Source organism: Ixodes scapularis, unplaced genomic scaffold (genome assembly GCF_016920785.2).
Source record: "Ixodes scapularis isolate PalLabHiFi unplaced genomic scaffold, ASM1692078v2 PGA_scaffold13__105_contigs__length_92229423, whole genome shotgun sequence".
NCBI classification, from domain to species: domain Eukaryota; kingdom Metazoa; phylum Arthropoda; class Arachnida; order Ixodida; family Ixodidae; genus Ixodes; species Ixodes scapularis.
In genome coordinates, this window is record NW_024609839.1 from 67,522,758 (window position 1) to 67,549,842 (window position 27,085).

The window sequence follows — 27,085 nt, forward strand, 5'->3', positions numbered from 1 at the left end:
TAACTCTCTGCTGCGGTGCCTTCACAGCGGTGTGCTAGCGTCTATGTACGCTGTGTACGCGACGCTATGTACGAGGCGACGCCCCGACAAAAATAAGATGGAGGTTGCTAAGGAAAGCATCTATGACAATTCTAGGGAAAATCGTTGTTCTTTTGAGGCCAGGACAGGCGTGTTGCGAACTGGGGAGTGCAGGGCGAAATATCGAGACAGAGATACAGTGTGAGGATTATGTGGGGAGGAAAAAGAGACGGCTGAAAGCTTAATAATTCACTGTAGAGCGCTTTACCCTGCAGTTGCTCAAGACCGATTTAGTACAGGCTTCGGGCTTTAAATGGATGCTGAACCGAAATTTGGAGCTCACAGAACAAGGCTGGCGCGATAGGCGGGACGCTGCAAAACTCCAAAACATCACTCATACAGCGATATGTCTAACGGACGGTCGTATTTTTGGAAAAGAAATGCACGATTGAATAAGGCCAACGAGACATCTTACATCGAGATTCTCATTCCCTCTCCTCTCCGCTTCGTTCCCTCGAGCAGGTGAACCGAAGCGAGGAAGAGGGAAGCGAGGACGCTTCCCCTCATTCTCAACTCTTCCAGGAAAATCGTGACGTCACATTCCTCACTTGATCACGCCATTCTTTTCAAAACATACGGCCATTCGTTTCAGATATCGCTGTATGAGTGATGTTTTGGTGTTCGTAGCGTCCCGTTCAACGTTTCTGCGGCCTTATTTTGCGAAATTCAAATAGTAGTTCAGCATCCCTTTAAAGGCAGCGACGAAAACAGTAGGCGTTAACAAAGCGGAGATAACAAAACACAGGTTATCCGACTGGTGGCATAATTCGACGGAAGAATAAAGATTCGCTATTCTTTTCCTTTCAATCCCTAGAGCGAAAAGTGCAATTCTACCGGGTTGCGAAGACGCAAAACAGTCACGCGGATTGTAACATTCTGTTGGGGAGAATGCTAGATGAACGCCTGTGCTTAGCGGCGATAGGAGATGCTTTGCCCTTCTGCATTAAATCAAAATTTAATCCGATATTCGTCAATTGTAAGTTTTAGAAAGTTTGGTTAGGTGGCGCAAGCCGCTGCCCGATTAAAAGGGTTCAGCCGTATCCATTCATCCATCCATCCATCCAACTATGACGTCATGAGCAGCCTTGTCTTCTAAGTGGTATTGCTAGAGCCCAGTGACTCGGCTTTTTTTTTTTTCGACTGGTGGAAAGGTGTATAGATGTGCACTCACTCATTCAAACAGAGCTCGCTCTGACATTCATAGTGCGCTAAGTGCTTTAAATAAGTAGATACATAGATTCCCACAGCGCAAGTGCGCTGCAAGGTATACAATGGACCAACCCCTAACTTCTCTTCCAAATGTTGTTGTACTGATGTGTCTCAGTGTTGCGGGCGGTTCTTCAACTAGCCTCATGTTTACCGGAAAACTAGATGACATTCTGTATAACATAATGAGAAGAACACAAAACTCAAGGACGGAGAAGGCGATTTCCCAACTGGCAGCAGGCCTTACCAGCATGCTCTCCAGTCCAAGTGTATAAATTCTATATATTTTATGTTTTTTTTTCTTTCTTTTTTAGTTTTTGGTCTTTTACAACGCCGGCTGCATTACAACGCAGGCAGCATTGACACCATTCTTAATTCATATCCGAAATCATTAGGGCTACAGCGCTCGAAAAGGAAGAAAAAACGATTATCGAGGTAATTGCGTAACTGTACGTTCGTAATGGCAGAGCTTGAGAAAGTCTGGTCTCTAATATTCTATTGCTCTGTCATTAGGTGCCTTTTTTCCTTTTCTCGAAGATCATTTTTTTACAGAAACGCGCGCACGTTATGAAAAAGGCGATCGTAACGAGAAAATAAATTATCTTTATTTTATCGAAGCGCGACATACTTTTGAAAGACGTGCGGGCTGTGTAGGTAGAACACCCCGCGACAGTTCCGTTGTTGTTGTTATTTACGACAAGGAAGTTTGTAAAAGTGGCGAAAAGCAAACAAAAAGTTTTCCAGTCACCCATAAACTTTCTCTTTGTGTCGCGAAAGAATACTTTTTTTTTTTTTTTATGATCTCAGATTGGAACTTTGTACACAAAGAAACGTGCGACAGGCCTGCACTGAGAAGCTCGCGTTTCCTCCTTTATTTCTGCAAGCAAAGACGTCGCGCCCAAAAGAGGAAAACGTTCAAGGTCGTGGCCACTACGCGGTTGCTGCAAAGGAAACTATAAGCCCTGATTCACGGCAACTGCTAACCTTACCGCCGAAGCGCCCAACGCGCGCAAATTATACTCAGTTTTACTTTTTCGTGCGGAATGGGTGTCGCGGGTGGTAGCGTATCGACCGCTTATGGTCAAGAGGTCCAACGAGTCAAAAGGTCCAACGAGTCAAGAGGTCCAATAGCCACGTGACAGCCGAGCCAAGAGGTCCAACGAGTCAAAAGGTCCAATTCGAGTCAAGAGGTCCAACGTGTCAAGAGGTCCAACGAGTCAAAAGGTCCAATTTGTGTCAGGAGGTCCAACGCGTCAAGAGGTCCATCGAGTCAAGAGGTCCAACGCTTCAAGAGGTCCAACGCGTCAAGAGGTCCATCGAGCCTTATTTTTATCTCCTCTGTTTATAATGATATTGCTATTAATGGACTGCGTGTGACTGTTACTGTCTGTTTGACCTATTTGAATTATTTTGGAGAATACAAGTACAGTACTACATAGCCATTGGAGACAAATAAACAGATACTATTTGCCACAATGTATATGTATTTCAGTGTTAAATAATGGATAGTGCCTGGCGAAATATTTTGGACTTCTAGAACTTAATATCTGTGTTCCAGTATCTCTGTTCTAGGACTTATTTATGCCATTTCTACGGAATTGTCTCTCAAATTCCCGAGATATAAAATACAAATGTACCTCAGCCCCCCCCCCCCCCCCCCATCTCGCGTTTAGCCTTCCCTTTAATGTATCTCAGTATTTGTAATCGCAAATACTTCCTTGGGTAACTTTGTCCCGGGTTCTCTCATGTTCTCTTAAAATTATGATGCACTACTATTTTATGCTTTAGCTTTTATTCACTGAGTTCACCGAATCACTAAAGAGGTAAATAACACTACATGGGAAGAAGCTCAAATATCATCGGAGGGTAAATGAGCCCAGATTATGCCACTTGGCGTCCAATAGAGTGTTGCAAATGAATGCGAGCATTGTCTCCTTAAAACGTCATGACCGGTGCAAGCTATAGAGGGTTAATTAGGGCCGTTGGCTTACTTAAAAGCAGGGAACAGCCAGAAATACTTATGCTATAATGCGTTTCACTTTATGTTGTTTGTCTATATCATTTATTTTTAGTTGAAATTACGCGATGTGTTAATCAGTTAGAATTGTAATATAGTGGGTTACTTGCTCAATCATTTTAAGAAAATTGGGTCATAGAGATTGAAGTCGATTGGAGAACTGATCGTGTCGGAAAGCAGGTCGATGTCTGAAGCCGGTAGATCTCTACTGTGTCCAGTGCTAGGCCATGGCGAATGGAAAAATGACTACCTTTACATGCCATGCTGCGCCAAGGCAAACTGTCTTCACGTTCTTCGAAGAACAAGCGCTTCAAAATAACAAGGAAGCTCATTTGACGAGGCGTGAGCAAATTTAAACAATTATTCCAACATTTGAAAATGATGTCACAGAAATGAAAAAAAGAACTATGTTCAGTTATCCTGACGTCAAACGCCGTAAGAGTGCTTTAGTGTGATGATAGACGTCGAAATAGCAAATAACTATGGACATATCTTTCGTATGTGACGAAAGATGTGTTCAAAATAGTTTTACAATTACTTCGAACCCGAATGTCAAAGTAATCACTTCCTAAACAAAAAAAAGAAAAAAAAAAAAGAAAAAGGCATCTCAAATCTTGAAATGTTAAGACCTCTCCGGTTACGTGTTCGATATTCGCGGGGAGAGCAACACGGGAGATGCGGATTTACGATTTTGTGGTCAGGGGTAGAAGAGAGAAGGCACACAGGTCCCCAACAAACGAATGTTGCTATAGGCTTGACAGTTTAAAACAACAATGATTCCCGGTGTTTAGAAATCCAGTGCCCAGCATGCGATCCCCACAGCCCAGCGCGCGCGTATCTGTCGCTTCAGAAACCAAGCAAATCACGGGTCATATGCACGAACACTGATTCCATCACCGGCCAGAAACGATATATCAAAGCCGTGTTCATGAGATCCCCCCTGCCGTGTGGAAGTCTTCACAGCTCAACTTTTTCCTCTTTTTTCGACATTTTCTTCTCCACCTTTATTGTTAGCATCTCTGTTGTCTGCTTTTTTAATGCGTGCGCATTACCTGGCTCAGTCAGCGAAAAAGCCGTCGGCAAAATCCGTGACTTGTCCAACACAATCCAACATAATAGAAAAAAAAACTCTATATCACTGGTCACGTGATCTCTCTGGTCACGTGTCCTATCTGGTCATGTGACCAAACAAAAAAGTCTGTAATCGCGTGACCAAAAAAGAAAAGAAAACACCTCTGGTCACGTGACCTCCCTTTTTACTGGTTTCGAATCTAGGCCCTCTTGATCGCGCAATTAGCACGCTATCTGTTGCGGCAACACAACTCGGGATAAGGCAGTGCTCGCGCATTCTCACTTCGTAAAAGAAAGCTTAGGTGCCCTCATAGTTTTTTTTTTTTTTTTTTGCCTGCACATATTTTACACCCCTTGCCGGTACATATTTCACACCAAGAGATGCAACGAGTCAAGCTATCCAATATTGGACCTCTTGACGCGTTGGACCTCTTGGCACATCGAGGCACGAGTCAAGAGATCCAATATGGGTCAATAGGTCCAACGCGTCAAGAGGTCCAACGAGTCAAGAGATCCACGGCGAGTCAAGAGGTCCAACGCGTCAGGAGGTCCAACGCGTCAAGAGGTCCAATATTGGACCTCTTGACTCGTTGGACCTTTTGACGCGTTGGACCTCTTGACTCGGAATCCGTATCGACGCTACCACCCGCGACTGTCGTATCGTAGCGGTCGGAGTTAAAAACTGAAACGGAGTATAGTGACTATAGTGCGATATGTTTACGTGCGGCCCCGACTCAAACGATGGGTATACCTGCCGACCACCGTTCGAACAGTCCCATGGGCCATGACCGTAGTTTGTAAATTAAAAAACCAAAGAAAAAAGAAAACGGAATGAAATAGTAAAGTTGGTGCCTGCAAATAAAAAAAAAGAATTGTTCTTTTTTTTTTTTTTTTTTGAGGAAATATTATTAAAAATTTGTAGAGCAGGAAAAAAAATAATAAATGGCTCGACTCCAGAATCTGAGTCAATCCTTTCAATTGCAAAAATTAAAAAAAGAAACAAAAAACCACATTATTCTCGCGAACAATCCGATTTACGCCACATAGCACACGCATCTCCGCCGAGGTATTACCGCCGCTCCCATTGTCTCCGAACGAACGGGATATTCGACGCCGGGTTCGAACGATGATAACGCGGTCCTATCGAGGGCCTCTGACGAATTCCACGCCGGTCTTTTTCCATCCCCGAGTTTCCGCGATAGGCATCGCTGTTGCTATAGGGTTCGAGAGGCCGGGCTCTTAACTCGGCAGAGAGACACGAGACAAAGATGGGAGAAAAAGACCGTCGCAGTCTACGGTTGTATAATTTCATCGGAGTAATACTGCGGGAGCACGGAAACACCTGTATCGTGACAACTCGGCGCTGGGTTGACTCGGTTTTATAGTAATTTATTGGTTGAGAAGACTGTGAAGCTCTTGTATATCAAAGATTATATCGAGTACGTCGGAGTGCTTGTGCTTCCGAACTCATTTATTTTTCTTTTCTTTTCATGCGTAACATTTATATTGGGCCAGCTCTAGGCGATTTCGTGTCTGCGATATGCAGCCTCGATGGTGACGTCACGGTGTTAAGGTGACGTCATCAGCGTGAGAGCCATCACCTGACACTATAAAGTCATGGTGATGACGCCAAGATCGTCACGGGGGACCCATATAAATAATTCGTTTAGATCGGCTTTGAAATAAACCAAAGTGACAGGCAGATTTTTTTTTTCTTCTACAAGACCAACATTTTATTTTGTGAAAACGAAAGGCTTAGTAGTTACAATCTAAACTTTTTTTCGATAGTAAATTGTGGCAGATAGAACGCTGGAGAGGAGGTCACATCCTCTACAGCGTTCGCTCTGCTAAAGTGGAAAGAGGGGGGAGGAGGAGCTTCCACATCACTCTTGACATCTCCACCGACAATAGTTACAACAATATACAAAGTCCGTTTCTCTTTCTCTTTCTTTTCTTTCTTCAGTTACACGGAGATTCTGAGCTTTGGTATCAACCTAATTAGAAAAAAGATGAGTGTAACAAACGTTCCCACAGTAATCGCAAAGCACAGCGCCAACGGGAAGTAGTAATTGAACAGGGGGCCATAAAAAAACGAAGAACCTATTTGCATAACGACCCGAGAAACAATGCAGCCGTGTAAAGGAAGACGAGACGGGAATATTTTACCGGCACCTGTTTTCTTCGTCCCACCGCACAACCTTGGAGGATCGTAACAACACCTCCTAGTTAAGAAAGCATTGATATATCATTACTATTATTATTACTGAACACAAGGCTATGCGACAAGAAAGTGAGGGAGAGGAGGAAACCAGTGCGCGCGGAGATGTGAGAACGCCGATCTCTGATTGGAATGATCAGCGGGTAGGCCAGGGCCGGCGTTAGGCGTCGTGGGCGCCATCCGTTGTCTGACGCTCTACCTTTTCCATTTCGGTGGCCGCTTCTCGTGGCGATCTGCCAGGCTTTGTCAGTATAGAAAAGGCTATGCTATCGACTAAATCGCGTCTCGCGCCGTCAATATTGCTCTAAAATTTTTTTTTCGCGTAAAATTAATTTTCTTGCACGCGTCTCCCAACCAAACTGTTTTACAAAAACTTTTTTTGTTCTTTTCAGGGGCCTTTTAAGGACCGTTGAAAGTTGGGCGAGTTGGTTAAGCATAGTTGTGAAGAGGGAAACAGCGCCAAAAGTACGGAGGACATTTCTGGAAAAACCCCTACCGGCGCAAAAACACAAGACAAACATACATCGAACCATCGCCTAAGGGCCCGTGTCACAGCACTCCAAGAACGCCATTTCTTGGTCGAAGAGCGCGATCGAGGGAGAACTGGCGCACCCATCCTTATACTTAGAAATGTACTAAGCCTCGAATATTTCACGTATCACCTGCTGACCGTGCCCAGCGACAATCGTCGTCTTTTCTAAAAGAGGGGAGATCCACATCTATCACAATAAATGGCCAAATTACCAGAAGGTGAAGACCTTACCGAAAGTGCACGTTCTCTGGGCCTATCGTTGATGCACCTCTCTGATTGGCCAAAGTGCACTCTCCCACAGGGCAACTCAGTTGTGTGGACCACGCCGACCGCGCATAGCACAAACTCCTTCTTGTGCATCTTACCGCAGCCCAGTTTATCCAAACGACCTTTATCAACCTTACAGGATAAGTGATTCGTGTTTTTAGGTGCGTCGACGATTATCTGGTTTTATTTAGGAAAGTGTCTGGTGGAAGTAAGGATGACTGCATCGCAAACTTCTTGTGTGCGTTCGAATCCAACTCATGTGTTTTGAATTTTACAGGGACAAATCCAGTAGATAGAAGGCTACAGTTTCTAGATATCAATCTTATCTTTAATGAGGATCATGTGTGCTGGTGGTACTGGCCGAGGACAAAAAAAGGTGTGCTGCCTTTTGACTCTAGCCTATCGAAGGTTGTATAGAGAGAAGGATTGGGAGAGGTTGGTAGGCAGGCGGCTCTGGTGAGGTCTTGCCCGCACCAGATGCTGGCTGGTTTTTGCAACCAGGCCGACAGGCTCACGCAGGGAGGGTACCCAGGGAGGTCCTAGTCGGTGTGGCGGAGAACCTGTTGAAAGGTATACTAGACGCCTCAAGTCCCAACCTAGGAAGAAACCTAACGTGAGACCGGCGGTTCTTCCTCACATACATAAGGTTACGCACAGACTCAAAAAAGTAGCACAGCGACATGGAGTCCCTGTGGTGTTATCTGCGCCTTCAAAACTGGGGCGTCAATGTGCTAAGGTTGATACGGGCCGTTCGGAAAAACTCGGCTGCGGTAAGAAGCACAAGAAGGAGTTTGTGCCGTGCGCGGTACGCGTGGTACAAAATTTAGTTGTCCTCCGGGAGAGGGTACTTTGGCCAATCAAGGAGGCGCATCAATGATAGGCTCAGAGAACATGCACTTTCGGCGCTGTTTCCCTCGTCATAACTACCCTTTAAGGAAATTTTGATAGTCTGGCAACCACAGCAACGTTGTCTGACGTTGCTGTGGTTGCCTTACCGCCCGCCATTGAGGAGCTCTGACTCAAAAGAATTATACGCGATTTCTCAGGAATAAACGAGATAAAGAAGTTACGTCATTTCGTGCCATCGCGAAATCCGCTGGTTTTAGCGGGTAACAAGCTCCGCCCGTTGGCCATACTCTCTCTCAGTATAAACGGCTCTGACAAAAAGAAGTCGAGTGTTCCGCTATGGGCCGCCGAAAGAAACTCAAACGTATTTAAAACAAAAACAAAAACTGAAGGAAACGGCGGCATCTACGTCAAGTTAACTCGCTTCACAAAAATATCCTCCGGCACAAAAAAAAAAAAAAAAAAAAATTAAGAAAAGCAAGGCGACGGGGGAAAAAAAAAACAACACGGAAAACGCAAGGAAGTGGTTAAGCCTAGCACGTGCACGTCCTTGTGTCACGGCCACCGGTAGGGTGAAGGAGAGAAGACGGTCTCGGAGCGAATGCCGTTTTCCTGCTCAAAATTGAGTTGCGCCGCGTAAAGCTCCGTCCTTCAGCTACCGTTACGCTCCGCCGGCGCAAGCGAGAGCCGAGTCGCGGTTCTGTTTATGCAGCTGAGCCTGGCCTGCCCTCGGAGAAATGGACGCGTCTATGCTTCCTCGTTGCAGACAATCCGGTCGTGGCGCGTTCACTTCTAAGGCCGCGACACCGCCGCCAGCACATGACGCAAAAGACGGTCTCCGAAAATGTGTACGATTCGTTTCTTTAGCTAACTTTCTTTTTTTTATTTTGTTTTAGCGCAGGATGTGTTACGGGGCTGGCACCTGACCGCTTCCGGTTCCGCAGTGTTCGGCTCGTTCGGCCAGCGTTCGGTCAGCGTTCGGCTCCAACTCGCTTCCTCGTTGATTGGACACAAGTGCCAGCCGAACGCGCTGTCGGAAAACTGACGTCCTGTTCGTCGTGATTACGTAAAAAAAAAACAAAAAAAACATGTTTTAGGAACGCCAGTATTAACTGTTATAGAAAGGTCGCTTACAAAGCTTCTAAATTTCATAATTTCTGACGTCACATATAAAAAGAAGCGAGGAGGTGAGAAGGAAGAGAGGAAAACGCCAAAAACAAAAAGGCGCGCGCGCGCGTGTTGAAATTTTTTTTTTTTTCGCGTAGTGGTATTTTTTGTGTGGTTATGAATACAACTTGCATCGTTTTACACATCAACAAAAGGATACGACCTGGGGTGCCAGTGCCCTTTTAGATAATTAAATTACAGTAGCCGTCTAGATTCTAAAGTCACCGTGCCATCGAACAATGTGAATCTGTCGGAACAGCTCCCCTGACTTTTATCGAATTGGGAATAAATCCGATGTGACTTTAAGGGGGCCGACACGAAGTAGCCAATCCGTCGGGACGACTAGTGCGACTTAAGCCAAAGCGTTACTAAGCCAGGTGTGACTATAAACGAGGCCGGCCCGAAGTAGAAGAGGTCGAAGAGCGGGAATCTGCCGGGAGAGCAAATGTCACATAAACCGAGTTGTGACGAAATCGAATGTCGTTATAAGCGAGGCCGACACGAAGTAGACGAGACCGACGAAACGGTACACAGTTCTAGTTTAAAGCCACCGAATTGTGCGAATCTGTAGGACATCAAATGACTTAAACGGAATTGCGACTAAATCCGATGGCACAATAAACAATGGCACAACACAAACAAGGACAGACGACTGCCAGGAAGTTGTATAGATGTGACGGGCGTGTGCAATGATGCCCGCCTTCCAGGGATCTCGTTTCAAGTCGACTTGAGAGGTCGATCTCGGGGTGTGGCGGCACACCGCAGCGTGGAACTGCCTCGAGACGGCTTTGTGCATCGAAGAAGGCCGTGCCGTTCCCAGTTTCAAGGGGCCAGAAGACCTCATTCTTATGCACGAACGTAAAGGGATGTAGACTTGAAAACTTGAGGATGGGCGCACAGGCAAGGTATACGCAGCCGCGAATGAAAAGAAAGACGGTTTGATAGTGCCGCTTCATAGCAGATATGAACGCTTTTTGTTTGGCGAAAGCCGCGGTTACGCAGCTAATACATCATACAAAAAGACAGCCTGTAGGCATCATCTGAGGCGTGTTCCTTCTTTGTATGATATGAAAGAAGGAACACGTCCTTCATACAAGGAATACACAAAAGAGTCATACACAAAACTGTCTGCAGAAATGTTCGAAGCATACAAATTAATGATGCGAACATGTTTCAAACACGCGTGACACTTGTCCGCAGACAGTTCCGTCATTATGTATATAGCGAACGTCGTGTCTTTTGAATGATGCATTGGCAACGACGGCCGTGGCGAGTACCGATTATCGCTCCACCAGTCAATAAGATTTCGGCATTATAGCCCATCAGAACGCCGAACCACAAAGCAAGAAGCGTCATCATCAACCCCACCCCGCGTTTCTTAAGAAGTCAGTCACTATAAACAACCTGACAAAATTCGATTTCTAGGGTGTCTGAAATACCGAGGCCCGATCTAAAACGAGCCGTAAAAATCGGCGCCTGCACGTAGCAATCTAAACTTTTCGTCAAAGGTGTATTTCACAGGTGGGTTTTACCTTGTAAATTTAAAAAGCGTTGCTTCCTTTTTGTGAGAAAATATGGCCAAAAAACTTGCCAGGGTCAACGGCGGGCGGCGACGCAAACGACCGAGTCGAGTGGAGGGGCGGGGCCTTTGGCAGACGTACTGATAGACGGCGAACCTCCGCATCGAGACTCCTCGCGACGACCGTGGTCTACTAAAATACACATATTTTGTAATATGCCTTTGGTCTAAAAATAACTTCGAACAATAAAAACAATAGCTGACAAAAAAAAAACAAAAAAAAAACGGGGTTGCCTAAAGCCGGCGCTTTTGCTACCTAAGGATTTCTTCTTTCTTTCGCTCGTCGGCTACGCTTTCCGACGCTGCTCCCGACGTCATCTACTAATACGTGCGCCAAGCGTGTCCACCACTCGATTCGGTTATCTGCGTCGCCGTCTGCCGTTGACCCTGGTAAATTTTTTGGCCCTATTTTTTTTTTTTTTTTTGCTTTAAGGAAAGGGAGTTACGTTTTGTGGTCTTACAAGGTAAAATCCATAGAGTTATTATAAAGTACGCTAGAGGTTCAACTGCCGCTAGTGTGCTGCGGCGAATTGAACGAGACAGCAACCAGTTGGAAATTGGTTTCCGGTAGTGCATTTTTATGGAAAAAAGAGTGCATTTTCTCCCTGCGCTTGATTATAGGAGCCAATACCGCGAATAATTCGTACGTACAAGAAAGATTGGAACATTTTTCAGCCTCGCAGATGAAATAATTGTTCAGTTAAGGCGTTTTTATTTTAAATTCCTGGCATGAAATACGGTGCTAAGACCGCTTCGTACATGTATTTATATGCACTGTCGGACATTGTTAGCGCGAACACGGCCCTTTCCGCAAGGACGCAGCCATCTTGAGTGTCGTCACTTCTGGTATGCTGTAAAACATCGTTTTCATCTCTCCACGCCTCTGGAAGGTGTTCACGAAAAACGCGTGATTGTCACACATTCTTCTTTTGCCTCACCGATATTTTCTCGGATACTCCAGGTTGAAATGTTTTATTATGTTTTCACAAAACAGAAAACGTCTATACACACCAAACGAACGAAGGACATGTGGGAAACCAAGAGAGACGGCAAGAACTACGCAGTAACACTCGATAAGTAACTCATTGTGCATGCAGACGATCAACAATAATGGAACGCTACGTAATACTGTCAATTTGCAATGAATAACTACTGCTGTATTCTTTTTGCCGATGAATATGTGCGAAGATGCTTGTTCTGCGTTCAAAACATCACCCGCAGGCTCAAAATCTTTCAAAATAGGGAGAAACCTGAGAAGAGGTGACCGATAAAAGCTGTCCGACATAGGAAACAGTAAACAGGCACACCTTTCATAGCCCGCATACATTATTCTTTACGTTTCGAATGTTTTTTTTGTTTTGTTTTTAATTGCTTGTAAAGATGCGCGTCGGAGTCATTTTCATATAGTAACAGGACGGGCATATTAGCAGTATATAAACATCAAAGGAATGCTGGCGAACCGTAAACTCACTCTATATTCTCTTCGATTGTTACTTTGCATAGAATCGTCGCTCGTTTTTACATATCTGCCGTGGGACAGAGGTTTCGGCCTGAAATATAGCGAAGTTTAACATCGTTCAGCGGTAAAGAAAAATCATGTAACTAAAGCAAATACACTTTTACAATGTTAATAAATCCGCATACTGTTCGGTACAACACGAATATTAAAAAAAAATTAAAAAAATTATCTATGTTATTTTCCGTCGATGAGACGTAATGCACGCGCGTTTTCCAAAAGGAATGCACAGGAGCACCGCAAAAGTAGACTGGTTGCTGTCTGCTTCAATTTGCCTCCCGGAAGTCGCGTAGACACTAGCGCCAGTTGAACCTCTAGCGCACATTATATTAACTCTATGGTAAAACCCACCTGTGAAAAACACCTTTGACGACAAGTTTAGATTGCCACGTTAAGGCGCCGATGTTTACGACCCATTAAAAATCGAGCGTCGGCATTTCAGACAGCCTATAGATATGATGCGAATAAAAAAAAATACAACTTGCCCAGACATCAGCATTCCTATAGACCGCTATCTGCCTCGTGCGAGCCGCCATACTAGTCTACTGGGCTATGGAACGCGTCTGCGCACGCGTCCAGAGCCCAATGACTCGGCAGTTTTCGTCTGGCTGATCAACACCGGAAAGGTGCCTCGCCGTAAATAAACGTCGGATAAACTGCGCATGCGCGCGCGCAGTCTTGCATTTGCCCTCGCTCACGAGCATTGGAAAACATACCGTCTCCGATTCATTCCGCCACGTGAAAGAAATGTTGTTTACCCACGAAACAAAATACGTCAAAGCCGGCATTGCTCGGAGCTTGCATCACCTCGAGACGCGAGCGCGTATAATTTAATCAATGGTGCTAACGCTCTTCGTCGTATTTCCTCGAAACCTCGGTGTTTACTCAACCTGCACATGCCGGCAACGACGCGTTGACGAACGTTATCTTTCGAACAACGCGTTACGAGACACGCTTCAAGAACTGAACGGGCAACTTCGATTGGTATTCTATAGCAGCTACCGACGCGATGTTCAAGGACATTCGTGGCGTCGGCAGGAGTGCTATTTCTTTCGTGGTTGTTTGTGCCACACTTTGCCATTCCACGCGGACATTTTGAATAATGATTCCCTTGATACTTTACATGCTAGAGCACCGGTCACATCCTACAAGAGAAAATCGACAAGAGGGTGAAAAGAAAACAAAAAATTGTTTTAATTAAATCTTTTGATTGAAAGATTTGATTAAATTGATTATTCTTGATTTTATTCTCCACCCCAGTCTACAAGCACTGTCTCTGGCACGTTTCTTCTTTAGATGACGCTCACATTGCTCATACAAAAAAAAAAAAAAAAAAAAAACTGTCTGCAGAGATGTTTGAAGCGTATATACCTTATATGTATGAAGTAAGCATGCTTCGAACATGGTTGAGGCTTGTCCGCGGATATTTGTCATCGTGTCTGGGGAAAAAACTCGCGTGTCTCTCATACGACGCACCAGCAGTGCGAATGCGCGGCTTAAAAACATCCAGTGCATCTGCTTCCCTGCAGGGAGGCAAATGCACTGGATGCATTGGGAGAACCAATCGCTGCGACGTACGAAGAGAGCTTAGGTCGGCCAATGACGAGTTTGGAAGTAGATGCCCGCACCTGAAAAGACAGTCTGCGCAGGGACACCAGGCACGAGGTATGAGCAGGTGAAAGGCCACACTCTGTGTCCCAGCGCAGGCTGTTTGACTCAGATCTAAAGATGTATGTTCAGCGTCGCCGTTGACCAAGGGACACCTGGCACAAGGTATAAGCACGTGAAAGGTCGTGCTGCTCGGTGTCCCAGCGCAGGCTGTTTGTTCAGGTCGAAACATATATGAATGCAGCGTCACCGTTCACACCAAGCTTCCTTTCGCGGATTGCAGCGATTGGCTCTGCCCAATGCTATGCGGGAAAGTAGGCGCTGACCTGCGGCAGAACGGGTGTCTGTCGCGTACCACCTCCGCTGTTGAGACACCGCCAGGACTGCGACCAGCAGCAGCGTGACACTTCTATCGGGTCGCCAGCCGAAGACGAGGGACTGTATTCGGAGCGCAAGTATCGTCTGCCTCTTTTGCAGGGGTTGTGGTGACGTCAGAACGCCCCCGAGCTCTGAACGGCTCTGATTGAAGGACAGTGGGTATACCTCAAGGCAGCTTTTGTTCTGAGGTCTACGCAATATCTTTCAATCAGAGCCAATCAAAGTTCAAACCCATCCCTGCAAAAAGAAGCAGACGAACTTGCGCTTCGCATATACATTTGAGGGGCGCGGCAAGCAGACCAGTCCGAGACGCGTTCCAGGCATCATAGTAAAACTATATAAGCGCGCAGAACTAAAACAAACCTTTACATTACATCATCAAGCACCTTGAAGGGGCAGGTGGGGTGGGGGGGGGGGGGGGGGGGGGCGAAACGCGTCTTTGACCGACTCCAACGTCGCTTCACGACCGGTGTGCAATTAGTGACAAAAGAAACCGGTTGCGAACACCAGCCGCCTGTGGGCGCAGTCTCGAATTGCGTCAGGTCCGTGTCCGTCACGGAGATACACCTGCGGCAACTTTAGTGACCCCGAAGACGCCGTTCGGACCGCCGCCATATATTTGCGCGCGTATTGCTTTCCTCGTATATATCTGACGCGAGCGCGACTGCTGCAGAGGGCAGTCAAAACCACCTAAATACTATAGTAACATCGGTCATTTTGGTCATAACTCGGACGTCTAGCGCCGGTGATTGGCTTAATGAAAGCAGTACAGAACCGAGTTTCGGTTCTAGTGTAGTTATTTCGCGATTTCTTCCTTCGGATACTAGCCGCCGTATATAGGCCATTATACAACGAGGAATAGAGAGAACCTAAATACACCTTCCATATCTCCATGTTTTGACCGTACCACGTTTTGACTAGGAATCATTCGCGGTCAGAATTCTATTCAGACCAACTCAAAATTGTAGGGGTGTGCGAATAGTAGTTCGAATCGAATAGCGCAGCGTCATCCCTAGCGTCTGCACTGTTAAAAGAACTAACTGGCCATTTTGTTTTTCCCTTGCATTGTTAGGGTTATGGATGACGCAGCGCTCTTCGATTCTAACCACTATCCGCGCAACCCTACAAAATGTCTGTCTTTCTTTGTAAATTGTATTTCACGCGTAAAGCCGCAGCGTTACTGTTCGCATACCGTACAAAAGACATGCCGTGTTCGTAGCAGACATGACAAAATTGTGTGCGTACGCGCCTCACTTAGGCGCGTACACATGTTCGAAGCATGTTTATTTCGTATACACATGAATGCTTCCAACATGCCTGCAGACAGTTCTTGTAAGACCAATGTAATAGGGACCGTCATGCAAGGAAGGAACACGTATCAGGCAGTTTTAGGGAACCGTGTTTGCACATCCGATGCGGTACGATGGGTCCTCTGGTAGGAACTGCGCATGCGCTACCAAAAAAGGCTCGCATACGCGCAGTCTTCTATACGAACAATGCGTTAGCATCTTCTCACCGTTCTAGAAAGTGTGCTACACGACTGCCCGAGCCCGGCAACAATCTGTGGTATACCCAGCTCGGGCACGGCCCGGACCCGGAAACAATCCGCGCTACCCGGCCCAAGCACGGCTAGCGAGCTGGGCCGGGCCCGTGCAGAGCTGTAAGCTGAAGCACTATTCAGAAAATCTGAGTTAGGAGCGGACTTCCATAGCCCTTTTTTTGAACCGTGAATTCAGTTATCGCACTTAGCTTGGACAGAAGGAAACGTAAAAAAACTTTTTTCAAGAAAAAAAAGAAAAGAAAAGTAGAGCCATTGTTTGCTGTGCGTGCGGCGATCCCCTCTGCCGCCTGTTATCTGTCTAGAGCGTCGTGACGTCATTGACGGCATGCCCGAGTGCGCTTAGTATCGAGCAAGGGTCATCTGACACCGCTAATGTCGTCACTTTCGTTTTGTTTTTGCGTTTTTGCGTTTTTTTTTTTTTTTATTGTAGACGCGCCGCAACGGGTGGGTCTACGTCGAAACTTTAATTGGCTATTACGAGGCTCCTACTAATAAAATCGAAATAAAAACTTAAGACATAATTTTTTTAAGAGGCCTGCATTACAGCTTATAATGTTTGTTCGAATTCAAGGACCTCTTCAGCTTCCCTCTAAAAGACACCGACCAAAGCTCGTGGAAGGTCAGACATTGTCGTCAATAGCGTTATGAGAAAGCAAGGCGACGATGATGATGACGATGAAGGGCATGGTTGTATAGCACACTCGTTTTCCCCGGAAGGTCGCACCGCGTGAGACCGCGCTTACAAAAAGCAACCTTTTCAGTGGTTCTAATGATCAAAAATGGCCTTGGTGATTGTGAGTCACATCCAGTCATCTCGCAAAAGGCTGCGGTGGCGCGTTTTGTTTTCTTCTCTAATTATTATTATGTTTTATTTTATTTTACGTACGCGGAGATGTAGGCCGCTCTAGTAGCGTCCAGATGTCGACATCGCTGCGCCCGTGTACGAGGATTAAGATTCGGGGAATGACACCGCGCCAGAGTATAAAAGAGCAATTAAAAAGATAATGACGCGTTCAGGTGGATTTCTACCGGGCCACGTGTCAGCAATCCTAACAACGTAGCAAACTGGCAACATGTTCGTGTACCTTGGAACTTGCTCCTCAAACTACAGCTTCACTACTCATTAATCGGGCAGAAAATATGACGTTACAGGAAGTGTTCCGTTTGATTCTTAGGATCATCGTATTTATTTGTTGTCGGAAACTGCGCGCTCCATAATTTTAGCACAACAATCAGCAGAACATTGTCGACCTATTTACTGACTTTTGCCACTTCTCTCGGTCTCTTTGTCTAAAGCGCCGGCCTACGGATCCTCAGGTGGCAGGTTCGAATCCCGGCCGAGGTACCCGCCATCTGACGGAGGCTTATCGCGGAGAAGGCGCCATGTAATCGAAATTTCGTTTGCACGTGAAAAGATCCCCAGCTGCTCCAAATTAATCCTAAGTTCTCCGTTGTGGGGCGTGCCAGGCTACCCTTCGTTAGTTTGGCATGTAAAAACCCTCAAATTCATCTCTACCCCTTTCCCCTCTTCCTCCTCACTCATTCGATTCCTCCCCCCCTCAAAATAAAAATAAATTTGTTCATTTCGGAGGCAAACAATCTTCATTTCCTCAACCTCTCTCCGCTTCCACAACACCAATATAGGACTTCCTCGTATCTAAATGACTGGGTGTGATATTGTACAAAACCCGAGTGGACGTTTTTTGTTTTTAGGTCAAGTTAGCGCAGGTTTCTGAAGCTGCCTCCGTTACCCGACCTCCGCCAAATTCGCCAGAGGCCGCTTTAAAGGGCGGTTTACAGTCTACACACTTGCGTCCAGTCCGACCAACAGCTTTGCGACGTACTGGTTGCCATGGCAACAGCTACGTCGGCTCCAACAAAACCGGTTTTTACCCCGTTTTGTTGGAGCCGACACAGCCCGTACGTCGCAACCGTTGCAGTCGCACTCGGTTCGACATACGGAAGTGCGTGAACCAACCTTAGGCCTTTCTCTGCATACGGTGCCCGGCAAAACTGACAGGAGCCGGATGACGAACAACACTTGACACGCGTGTGTGTACAACCGGCGTATTTGTTTACACGACGCCCGGCATAGAGGGGTCGCGCAATCAAGTTTCACTGGGTGGGGACCACTTATCTCTATAGAGTCGCTGACAGAGTCAAGACGGTAGAAGGGTCCTTCAGATGTCTCGACACCAGCGCGAGCTTCCCACCTTCGATAACGCTTAGTCGTCTTGCTTAGTCTAAACGTTTCGCCAGTGCCCGAGGAAAGGCAACGGGCGCGTACCTGCAGAGGCTGGGCATTTGCAACAAGAGACGCCCTGCCGTTCTCAAGCGCTCGTGCCCGATCGTTTCGTGGCAGAAACGACCCGGTTTTGCCCTCCTTGTGCACCAGGGCGCGCTGACCGGGCAGCCAACCGTTGCGTTTCTTGTTCACTGCACTAACTACCGATCCCCGGTCGCATAAGAGAAGAATGCCGTCGTGCTATAAATCAAGAGCCCCCCTGGAAGTCCAATTGAACCTCCCCCCTTTCCAGTGCTGTTCACATGGAATGCGTATATGTCTGTGGGCACGCATTAAGTGATGAGGCAAGCGGTGGGTGACGAATCGTGCTGATATATTCGTCGCTGATGAAGCCGATCAACTAATCGAGGAAACAGGAAACGGTAGAATCGGCATTCAGCCACATCCGGCGATGGCTGTTGGAGGAGGCAGATATCTTAATAAGATTATCATTCCTGTTTTGTTTTTACATATTTTGGAGCGTTAAAACGCGCAGGCAATGTTGGTAAATGGATCACCATCGCTACCATTGGAGCGACGAAAAAAAAACGAAATTAAAATAACGCCAAGAACCTCTCGGGCGTGAAGAAATCTTGCGTATACCCTTGCAGTATATTTTCTCGTGTTTATTTCATCCCGAGTTATTTATGAAAATGCCCAAGTGCGACGTCTTCGTTTACAGCCTTTACAGATGCAAATGGGTACAAATATTTCCACCGCTTCAACCCTGGGAAAACTACTCTTATAATCAAAAGACAAAAAAAAATGCATATCATTACGGAGAGGTGGCATACGCGAGGGTGATACGCATGGACACGAGTGACGCAGTCGTCACGCAGCAAATGACGCCCAACTCCGTAAAACTTTACTTCACCCTCGAATGAACAGTGTTGTTTTCGTTTGCTTGTTTCGATTTGCAAAGTCATCCTGACGAGTGTGATGTCCTGAATCGTGCAGTAACAGTGCCGTAAGCTGAAACTGGTAAAATCCCGTCCCTTCATTCTTTTACGGTCGGCCGCAGCTCACGCAGCGAGCCATCGAATCCAATCACATGCCACGTGACTTTCAGGAAGAGCACGGCGACGCGTCGTGTCTGTTGTCACGTGATGCATTCACGGCGCCGGATTGGCTGGGACGACTCGTATAGTGTCCGCTGCCGTCCACCGAACAGGAGAAACGGTGCATGGATTTTCTTTGATTCAAGATGACGGACAACGCCTCGGTTCCCGTGGCAGCGCTTGCACACTAGGCCCGCGTATACGAAAAAGGGACGTCATATTTCGCCGACGCATTGGTATGAAACAAAATACGTGACGTCAACGTGTTGACGTGGTATATGCCTTCCCCCCACATGTGGTACAGGCACGAGACAAAAGTTCCGTTCTGTCTACTGCTTGCGTAATGCCTCTCGGTATACGCTTGCATCCAGGCTGGAAGCGTGGCGTATCAACGTGTATTCTTTCGTAAAAACGTCTTCTTTTTGTTTGTTTGTTTTTCTTTTACGTGCAGCTGGAGAACGGGTAGACAGCTCGCGATATTGTTTCAACTTTCACTGCTTCGAAACGGCTCGGTTGTTTTGTGCTTTTGAAACCTAAGTGACTCGTGGAGATTAACTCGTATTACTAGATAGTAATGTTTGATGAGTTGTGTTCTTTGACATGCGTTTGGTGCGAAACTTATTTGTTTCGATGACGACTACAGTTCATAACTTTCATTCCATGATAATGACGAGATGGGGCGGCGCAGAATAAGACGTTTAAACAAATAAATTCCTCACGTATGTGTATACGGCTGCCAACGTTAATTAGCTACCAGCGGAATGTTTTTTTCTTGCATTGCTTGTGAACAAATACAAAAATTACGGGCATAAATTTCGACGATTTCGTGGTACTCATTTTAACAATATCGTTTATGTAAGTTTTAAAAAGTATAATAAAAGAATCCGAAGAGTTCGCGGAAAACAGAGACAATTAATTATTAATTACGTGATAACTAATTTTTCTAAGATAACACGTCGTTCAGATAATTAATGGTTGGAATTCAGCAAATCTAACGTTAGTGCCCCAAATCGCAAAACTCGTGAATTAAATAAAATGAGAATCTGTAGACCTTTCCAATATTTACAAAATCACAGTCGAGCGTGCGATCTTCACAGCCCACCACGTGCGTGTTCGTCACTTCAGAGAGCGAGGGAAGCACGCGCTTTGCGCACGAACACTCAAAAAGGCACCGGCCCCACACTCTTCTTTGGCAAGAATATTATTCTTTGGCAAGAATAATTTAGAGAAATTTCCAAAACTCCAAAACTAGAATTCGATGCCGCACCGGCACAGATTCGTACAATTGCTACCTCTTTATGCACGTACAAGATTTTACGTCGGAAGTCACATTGTGCTGGCGAAATTATAGGTCACAGCGCTAAATTCAATTCAATTCCATGCTTAATTGATGAAGTGAAGAATTTGTCCCCGTCTTCTTGAAACTCAAGAAATAGAGAGGATGTATTGTGTATGAACTACGATTGTGAAAGTTGATCAAAACTTCTCACTGCACAAACATCCGCACAAGTACAGTCACAATCACACCTAGCTGAAGCAGATGCTAAAGCCTAATATTTGCATGTTTCGTTCTCGTTGTTTGTGCTTATAGACGTTTCGGCGCTTTAGTCTCCAGTCATTTGTCTTCGTGTTACATCTATGGCCTATATATGGACTGTGTATAAATTTCGATGTGCCAGCACTATCACCGCACGATTCTTCCTGTCGACCTAATAAATATATTCTTATTAATTCATTTTAATGTTTAATTGATGAAGTGAAGAATTTATCCCCGTTTTCTTTAAGCTGAAGAAATAGATAGGATGTATTATGTATGAGCTACGATCATGGAAGTTGTATATAATGAATTACGCATTGAACTATACACATAGAAATCATAAGCACTTACACGACGAGAGATCACGCGATACAGCTACATGTACAATAAGATTTTTAAAAAAATGTGCATAATAAAATTCAGCTTCGGTTTGCATAAATATGCCCGATTGCTATTATTTGTTTACCTCATTTACAGGGTACGCCGAGCCAGAATTGTGGCCCAAGCAGTAGATATAATGTTTGTACAAACCTAGATTACCAAAATATTGCAATACAGTACAAGAAGGGAAGGGGTTCGGTGATAAAAATATCCATATAACACACAAACAAAAAGTAGCAGAAAATACTAAAGTATCTTTAAAATGCTCTATATGTTTTTACTTTATTTTTTTCTCAATCACAATTGTTCTTCGTGCTCCAGTTGAAAGCGTCTCACACAAAGCCTACAACTCTCGGGTGCACATGCACCTAAACCACGACCCATCCAACGCCCAAAAAAGAAAAAAAGAAAAGAGCAATAAAACGCCAACGGGCTCTACTTTCCGACCAACTGCGCAGCCTGATATTTCCCCATCCTATCACCCGATTCCTTTGTCTGTAAGACGAGGCGGCGCGGACGGGCTCACGAGAAACAAACGGCAGGAGCAGAAAGCAACGCCGACCGTGCGGCTTGCCAGCACGGCGACCTCGGCTCAGCAGCGGCAGAGCACGGCGGCCGTCGCGAGTGCACATGCACCCAGCGCCCGGAAGCAGCGTGCCTGTCCACGTAATAACAGCGGTGAGTCGGCTCGGCAGCACCGCCATCCTCCTCCGCCCCTCTCACTCTCTACCTTTTCCCCTCCTCTCTTTCTTGCACCCCTCTCTTGCTCTCTCCCTCCTCCTCCTCCCTGCGCTTCCACTCTTCCGAGAAATCGGGATCCAAAAGCCGGCGGGCAATGAACGCGCCCGACGGCCTGATGCAGAGGCCGGTGACGCGGAGGGACCGTGTCTCCTTGCAGCTTCCCCCCCCCCCCCCTTCTCCCCCACCCTCCTCCTCACCTCCAAAATATACGCAACTGTATCGCAGCAATAACAAAAATACGTTATTCACTCTCTAAACCGCGTATAACAAAAACGCCACTAACGATGTTGTGCGCGCCGGTGTAATGCAGGCAGCTGCGCGATGTAACGTGCTTCAAATCAAAACACTAAGCTAGTCAAAGCTGGTTCATAAAACAGATAAATAAGATTACGTAATTTTTCCTCTGAAACGCATATTATGAACCCATCATTAACGAACATGTGTATGAATTTTGTAGGCCGAGTAGCGCGAAGTAGCGTACTCCAGAACAAATCACGAAGATGGTCCAAGTTGGTAGAAATAATAGTAAGCTATTTACTCCCTAAAATGCATATAACGCATATTCCGAACACATAATTAGAAAACATGTTGCGTACACACTACACACGTTGTGTACGGATGCTGCGTACTCAGTACAGCGAGCGAAGTGACGTGCTTCAAAGCAAAAAACTAAAATGACCAGAACTGGTAAAAAGAAAAAAAAAAGAAGCAATGCTATTGAACGCTTTGCTCCCTGAAACGTACACGCGAACACAGGATTAACAAATATGTTGTGTACGCACTACAGCTAAATAGCTGTACTGCGTAAAATATTGACAACATCAAAACATTTAGATAGTCAAAGCTGGTAGAAAACAAAACAAGCTCTTCACTCTCTAAAAGGCCTAAATAACTAACACAGCGTTAACGAACCTGTTGTCAGGCAGTACCGTAAAGTAACGTGCCACAAAACAAGATACCAAACAAAATAGAAAGGACTTTAAAACAAAATCATAATCCACAGAGTGGAAGGCAGCCAAGGTTTGGCTATAAGAGACGCAAGCTTAGTTTCCAATGGGCTAGATCAGGACCACGTTGGTCCTGGGCTAGATCTCCCAGATTCCTGTTCAAAGTAACTCGGTGTCGAAAGACCAAGATTAGGTGGAATACCGGGTTGTAGCTTCGACTAAAAACAAATTTTGGCTTTGTCTTTGAGGTCAATATGGCACACAAGTCGTCGAGACGGCATATATTTCTGAAATTGGGAAACAGCGCGCAAAAAGACGAAGACGACGAGAGAAGAGCACAGGACAAGCGCTGACTATCAACTGAAGTTTTATTAAAAAAGGCTCAAGCAAGAAAACACCACACAGTCAACCAACGCCGAAACAACCAATGGCGTGTCGCTCACCAGTCATCTATAAAATCTATCTCTTTTTTGTGAAGATAAACAGAAGGTTGGCTGACGCAGTGCCCCGCGCCAGCTTTTTCGATGGCATGCGCCTCCAGCACCTCTCTTTGCACTTTTGTGCGCCCCCTGCCAATGATTAAGGTATTTTGGAAGACGGGGTGACACTGGCAGTCTCTGCAATGTACGTACAAGTGACCTCCGGTCATTGACCGCAGGGAATTCGCATGCTCATGCATGCGAATTCCCTGCTGCTGAGCAGCATGCATGAGCATGCTCATGCATGCTGCTGAGCATGCGAATTCCCTGCGGTCAATGACCGGAGGTCACTTGTACGTACATTGCAGAGACTGCCAGTGTCACCCCGTCTTCCAAAATACCTTAATCATTGGCAGGGGGCGCACAAAAGTGCAAAGAGAGGTGCTGGAGGCGCATGCCATCGAAAAAGCTGGCGCGGGGCACTGCGTCAGCCAACCTTCTGTTTATCTTCACAAAAAAGAGATAGATTTTATAGATGACTGGTGAGCGACACGCCATTGGTTGTTTCGGCGTTGGTTGACTGTGTGGTGTTTTCTTGCTTGAGCCTTTTTTAATAAAACTTCAGTTGATAGTCAGCGCTTGTCCTGTGCTCTTCTCTCGTCGTCTTCGTCTTTTTGCGCGCTGTTTTCCAATTTCAGAAGTCATGAACCAACTCGCTTGCATCGCCACCTTAAGACGGCATATAGCTACATTAGCACGTATTGTATTGTGTTGTTTCTTATCTACCAACAACAAAAAAAAAAAAAAAAAAAAAAACGCCACAAGCTTTATTTTCACATGTAGATCGTAACTGGTACATTACAGTAAGAAAAATTAAGCGAGCGTTAGTTTTAAATGGCGTATCAGTATTCCGCAGTGTAAATATGTTTTCGTGCGCAACCTGTATATTCAAATGCTTGTCTATCGAAGGGAACTGAGCAGTATATATATATATATATATATATATATATATATATATATATATATATATATATACAGGGTTTCACAAAAGAAAATTTACACGGTTTTCTTAACCGCAAAAATAAACTAGGCATCGCCGACCGCTCGTTCTCCGCCCAAAGGTAGCGCTAGAGGTCACAACCAGATGCCAAAGTTTCAGCCCGATTCGATAACTTAATCAGAAGTTATAAGTGATTTTCTGAAAATTTCAATGGGAAAATGGTGGCCGACGGACTTTTCAAACACATATGGTACTAGAAACCGAAAACGGGCAAAAATGGGCTCCATTTTCCCATTGAAATTTTCATAAAATCACTCATAACTTTTGATTAAGTGATCGGATCGGGCTGAAAGTTTGGTATCTGGTTGTGATCTCTAGCTCTACCTTTGGGCGGAGAATTAGCGTTCGGCGATGCCTAGTTTATTTTTGCGCGGTTAAAAAAAAACAGTGTAAATTTTCTTTTGTGACACCCTGTATGTGTGGAGGATTCGATATCGGGTAGAGGTGCGTCGTATTGGGATGGGTTGTATGAAAGCTGTTAACAAGCAGAGTGGGTATGTCCCAAGCCTTTAGCCCCTAGACGTTCCGGAATCAATTTAGTACAGCGTATACACTACATGCCTTCAAACAAAGTACTGACAACAAAGCACAAACACGCTGTGTCCTTTGTTCGTGCTTCGAAACATTGAATGTGGCTCGAGTTTGCGCTTCAAGAGGTCATCAAGTACGAATTAACACCCTCTCATTTCCAACAAAGGTGTAAAGTTTACACTGTAAACACACCCTTCCAGGGAGAGTGTGGTGCAGAATAGCTGGCCTGAGCACATTTGGACTTAAAACGCCAAGCCTTTGTAAGTGTTATTTATACCATCATGATCTTAGACATTGAAGCGGGTGTATTGTAAGACTACGAAGAGAGTACATTGAATATATATACTCTTAGAAGACCATACAGATTTCAAACCTTGGAAAGAGTTCTCGAATTTTGTCAGGATCCCTTGTGTGACTCTTTCACAATCATCAGTTTAAATGCTTCCTCTTCTTCTTCTTCTTCTTCTTCTTCTTCTCATTATTATTAATATCCTTACTCTTTTACAAGCATAAACATGACAATCTACAGCACTATCATGTCGAACAAAGAAGAGACTGAAGTGGGACGATTACTATGATAAAGAGCGGGTTTTTGATAATGCCTGATGTCGTGCGGAATCCGCCATGAACAAAAACGTTCATCAGACCCCAAGGGCGCTATGACGGAGGGCCAAGGATGAGAACCAACTAGCAGACCGATATGATCAACCATTGGTCGATGAAAAAAGTTAGCAGTGGTGCACGTCAAGCATTTAAAGGCTGAAGACCTACGCTGCTTTGAATGTCCAAAATATTCTATTTATTTTGATAACGGCATTACTTGCCATAAGTTAGTTTTTTTTAATGATTTCTAAATCTATATAGTAACTGATAGTTCAAGAAACGCAGGATGTGACCTATTATGTTCATGCGTCTTGGTTGTTGATTTGTTCTCCGGCATTCGTATCGGTAATGCAGTGATCTCACTGACCAAAGAGCGACATTCACAAAAGAGCTAGGGACGCGCCGCTCTTTGCATTTCTTACATTCTCAGTGTCAACAGTTGTAAGGATCCTACCAAGCTGGCTAAAGTAGTTTTTATGTATATTAAACAAAAAAAAAATCGAAGGTTTTGTTTCCTGAAGTGTCGTGAGACGTTGGTGTGATGAATGAGATTTCATAATACTTAGATTGACAACACCGACAACAAGCGCTACTCACCAGCTCCACTTGCGTCTTGAGGATGGTCGGGAAGAAGACGTAGCTGGCCAGTCCGGACAACGCCAAGAACAGCCCGAGCAGAACTCCGAGGGTCGCCTTGACCATAGCACCATCGGGACGTCGCGTCCGCCGACCACAACAGCTGCCCGCCATGCGTTCGATCTCTCTTCCTGGCATCGCACAACAACAAAAGCGCGAACTCCCACCCCTCAAGAAAAGAAAAGAAGAAAAAAAAAACCCCTAAAAACACCAACACGCACGCACACACGCACTAGCGACAACGTGCAAACACCGCCGCGGGTGGCGGGGACGCTGGCAGAGGAACTTGAAACGAGAGTTGGGAAGAACAGACCACGTCGGTCGACTGCTGTCCACGGCGTGGAATTTTTGAGACCGAAAGCTCGCCTTGTTGCTGAGGTTGCTTCGCTCGCCAAGCCGTCTCGGTCGCTTTGGCAGCACGCGGCTGTCTCGGCGTGCTCGCTCGCTCCCGGCCTGTTTCGAGACGGCGGCCACGGCGGCAACGTCGTCGACTCTCCACGGCCTTCCACAGGCGGAGCTCCTGCTCACGTGGTTGGGGAGAGTGCGCAGAATTTTTCTCCCTCTCGTCGCTCTCCACGCTTTCCTTATTTTGCTCTCTTTATTTTCGCCACCCAGCCGGTCTGATGTCACGTGGGGGGAGTCCCTTCGTTGGCTATTCAGAGCGAGGAGGATAAACTTCGCCAGACCTCGCCCTCGCTCGCTCCGCTAGCGGATGCTAGGACAGCAGGCTTTCATTTTCCCCCCTTTTTTCCAGCTACAATGCTTACAGACACACACACACACACACACACACACACACACAGCTGGTCCAAATGCTTTGCGTCAGGCTTGTTGGACGGTTTAA

The 27,085-nt window shown here is 45.7% G+C and overlaps 1 protein-coding gene across 1 annotated transcript in view; it reads right to left on the reverse strand.

Annotated features, from left to right (window-relative positions):
• The window catches only part of LOC8041617 (scavenger receptor class B member 1), a 63,932-nt gene extending 37,161 nt beyond the window's left edge, over nucleotides 1-26,771 (reverse strand). The window contains exon 1 of the mRNA XM_029986544.4: nucleotides 26,203-26,771. Within this exon, the coding sequence (XP_029842404.2) occupies nucleotides 26,203-26,379 (177 nt within the window). The 5' untranslated portion in view covers nucleotides 26,380-26,771. The remainder of the gene's footprint in view (nucleotides 1-26,202) is intronic.
• Between the last annotated feature and the right edge of the window lie 314 nt (nucleotides 26,772-27,085).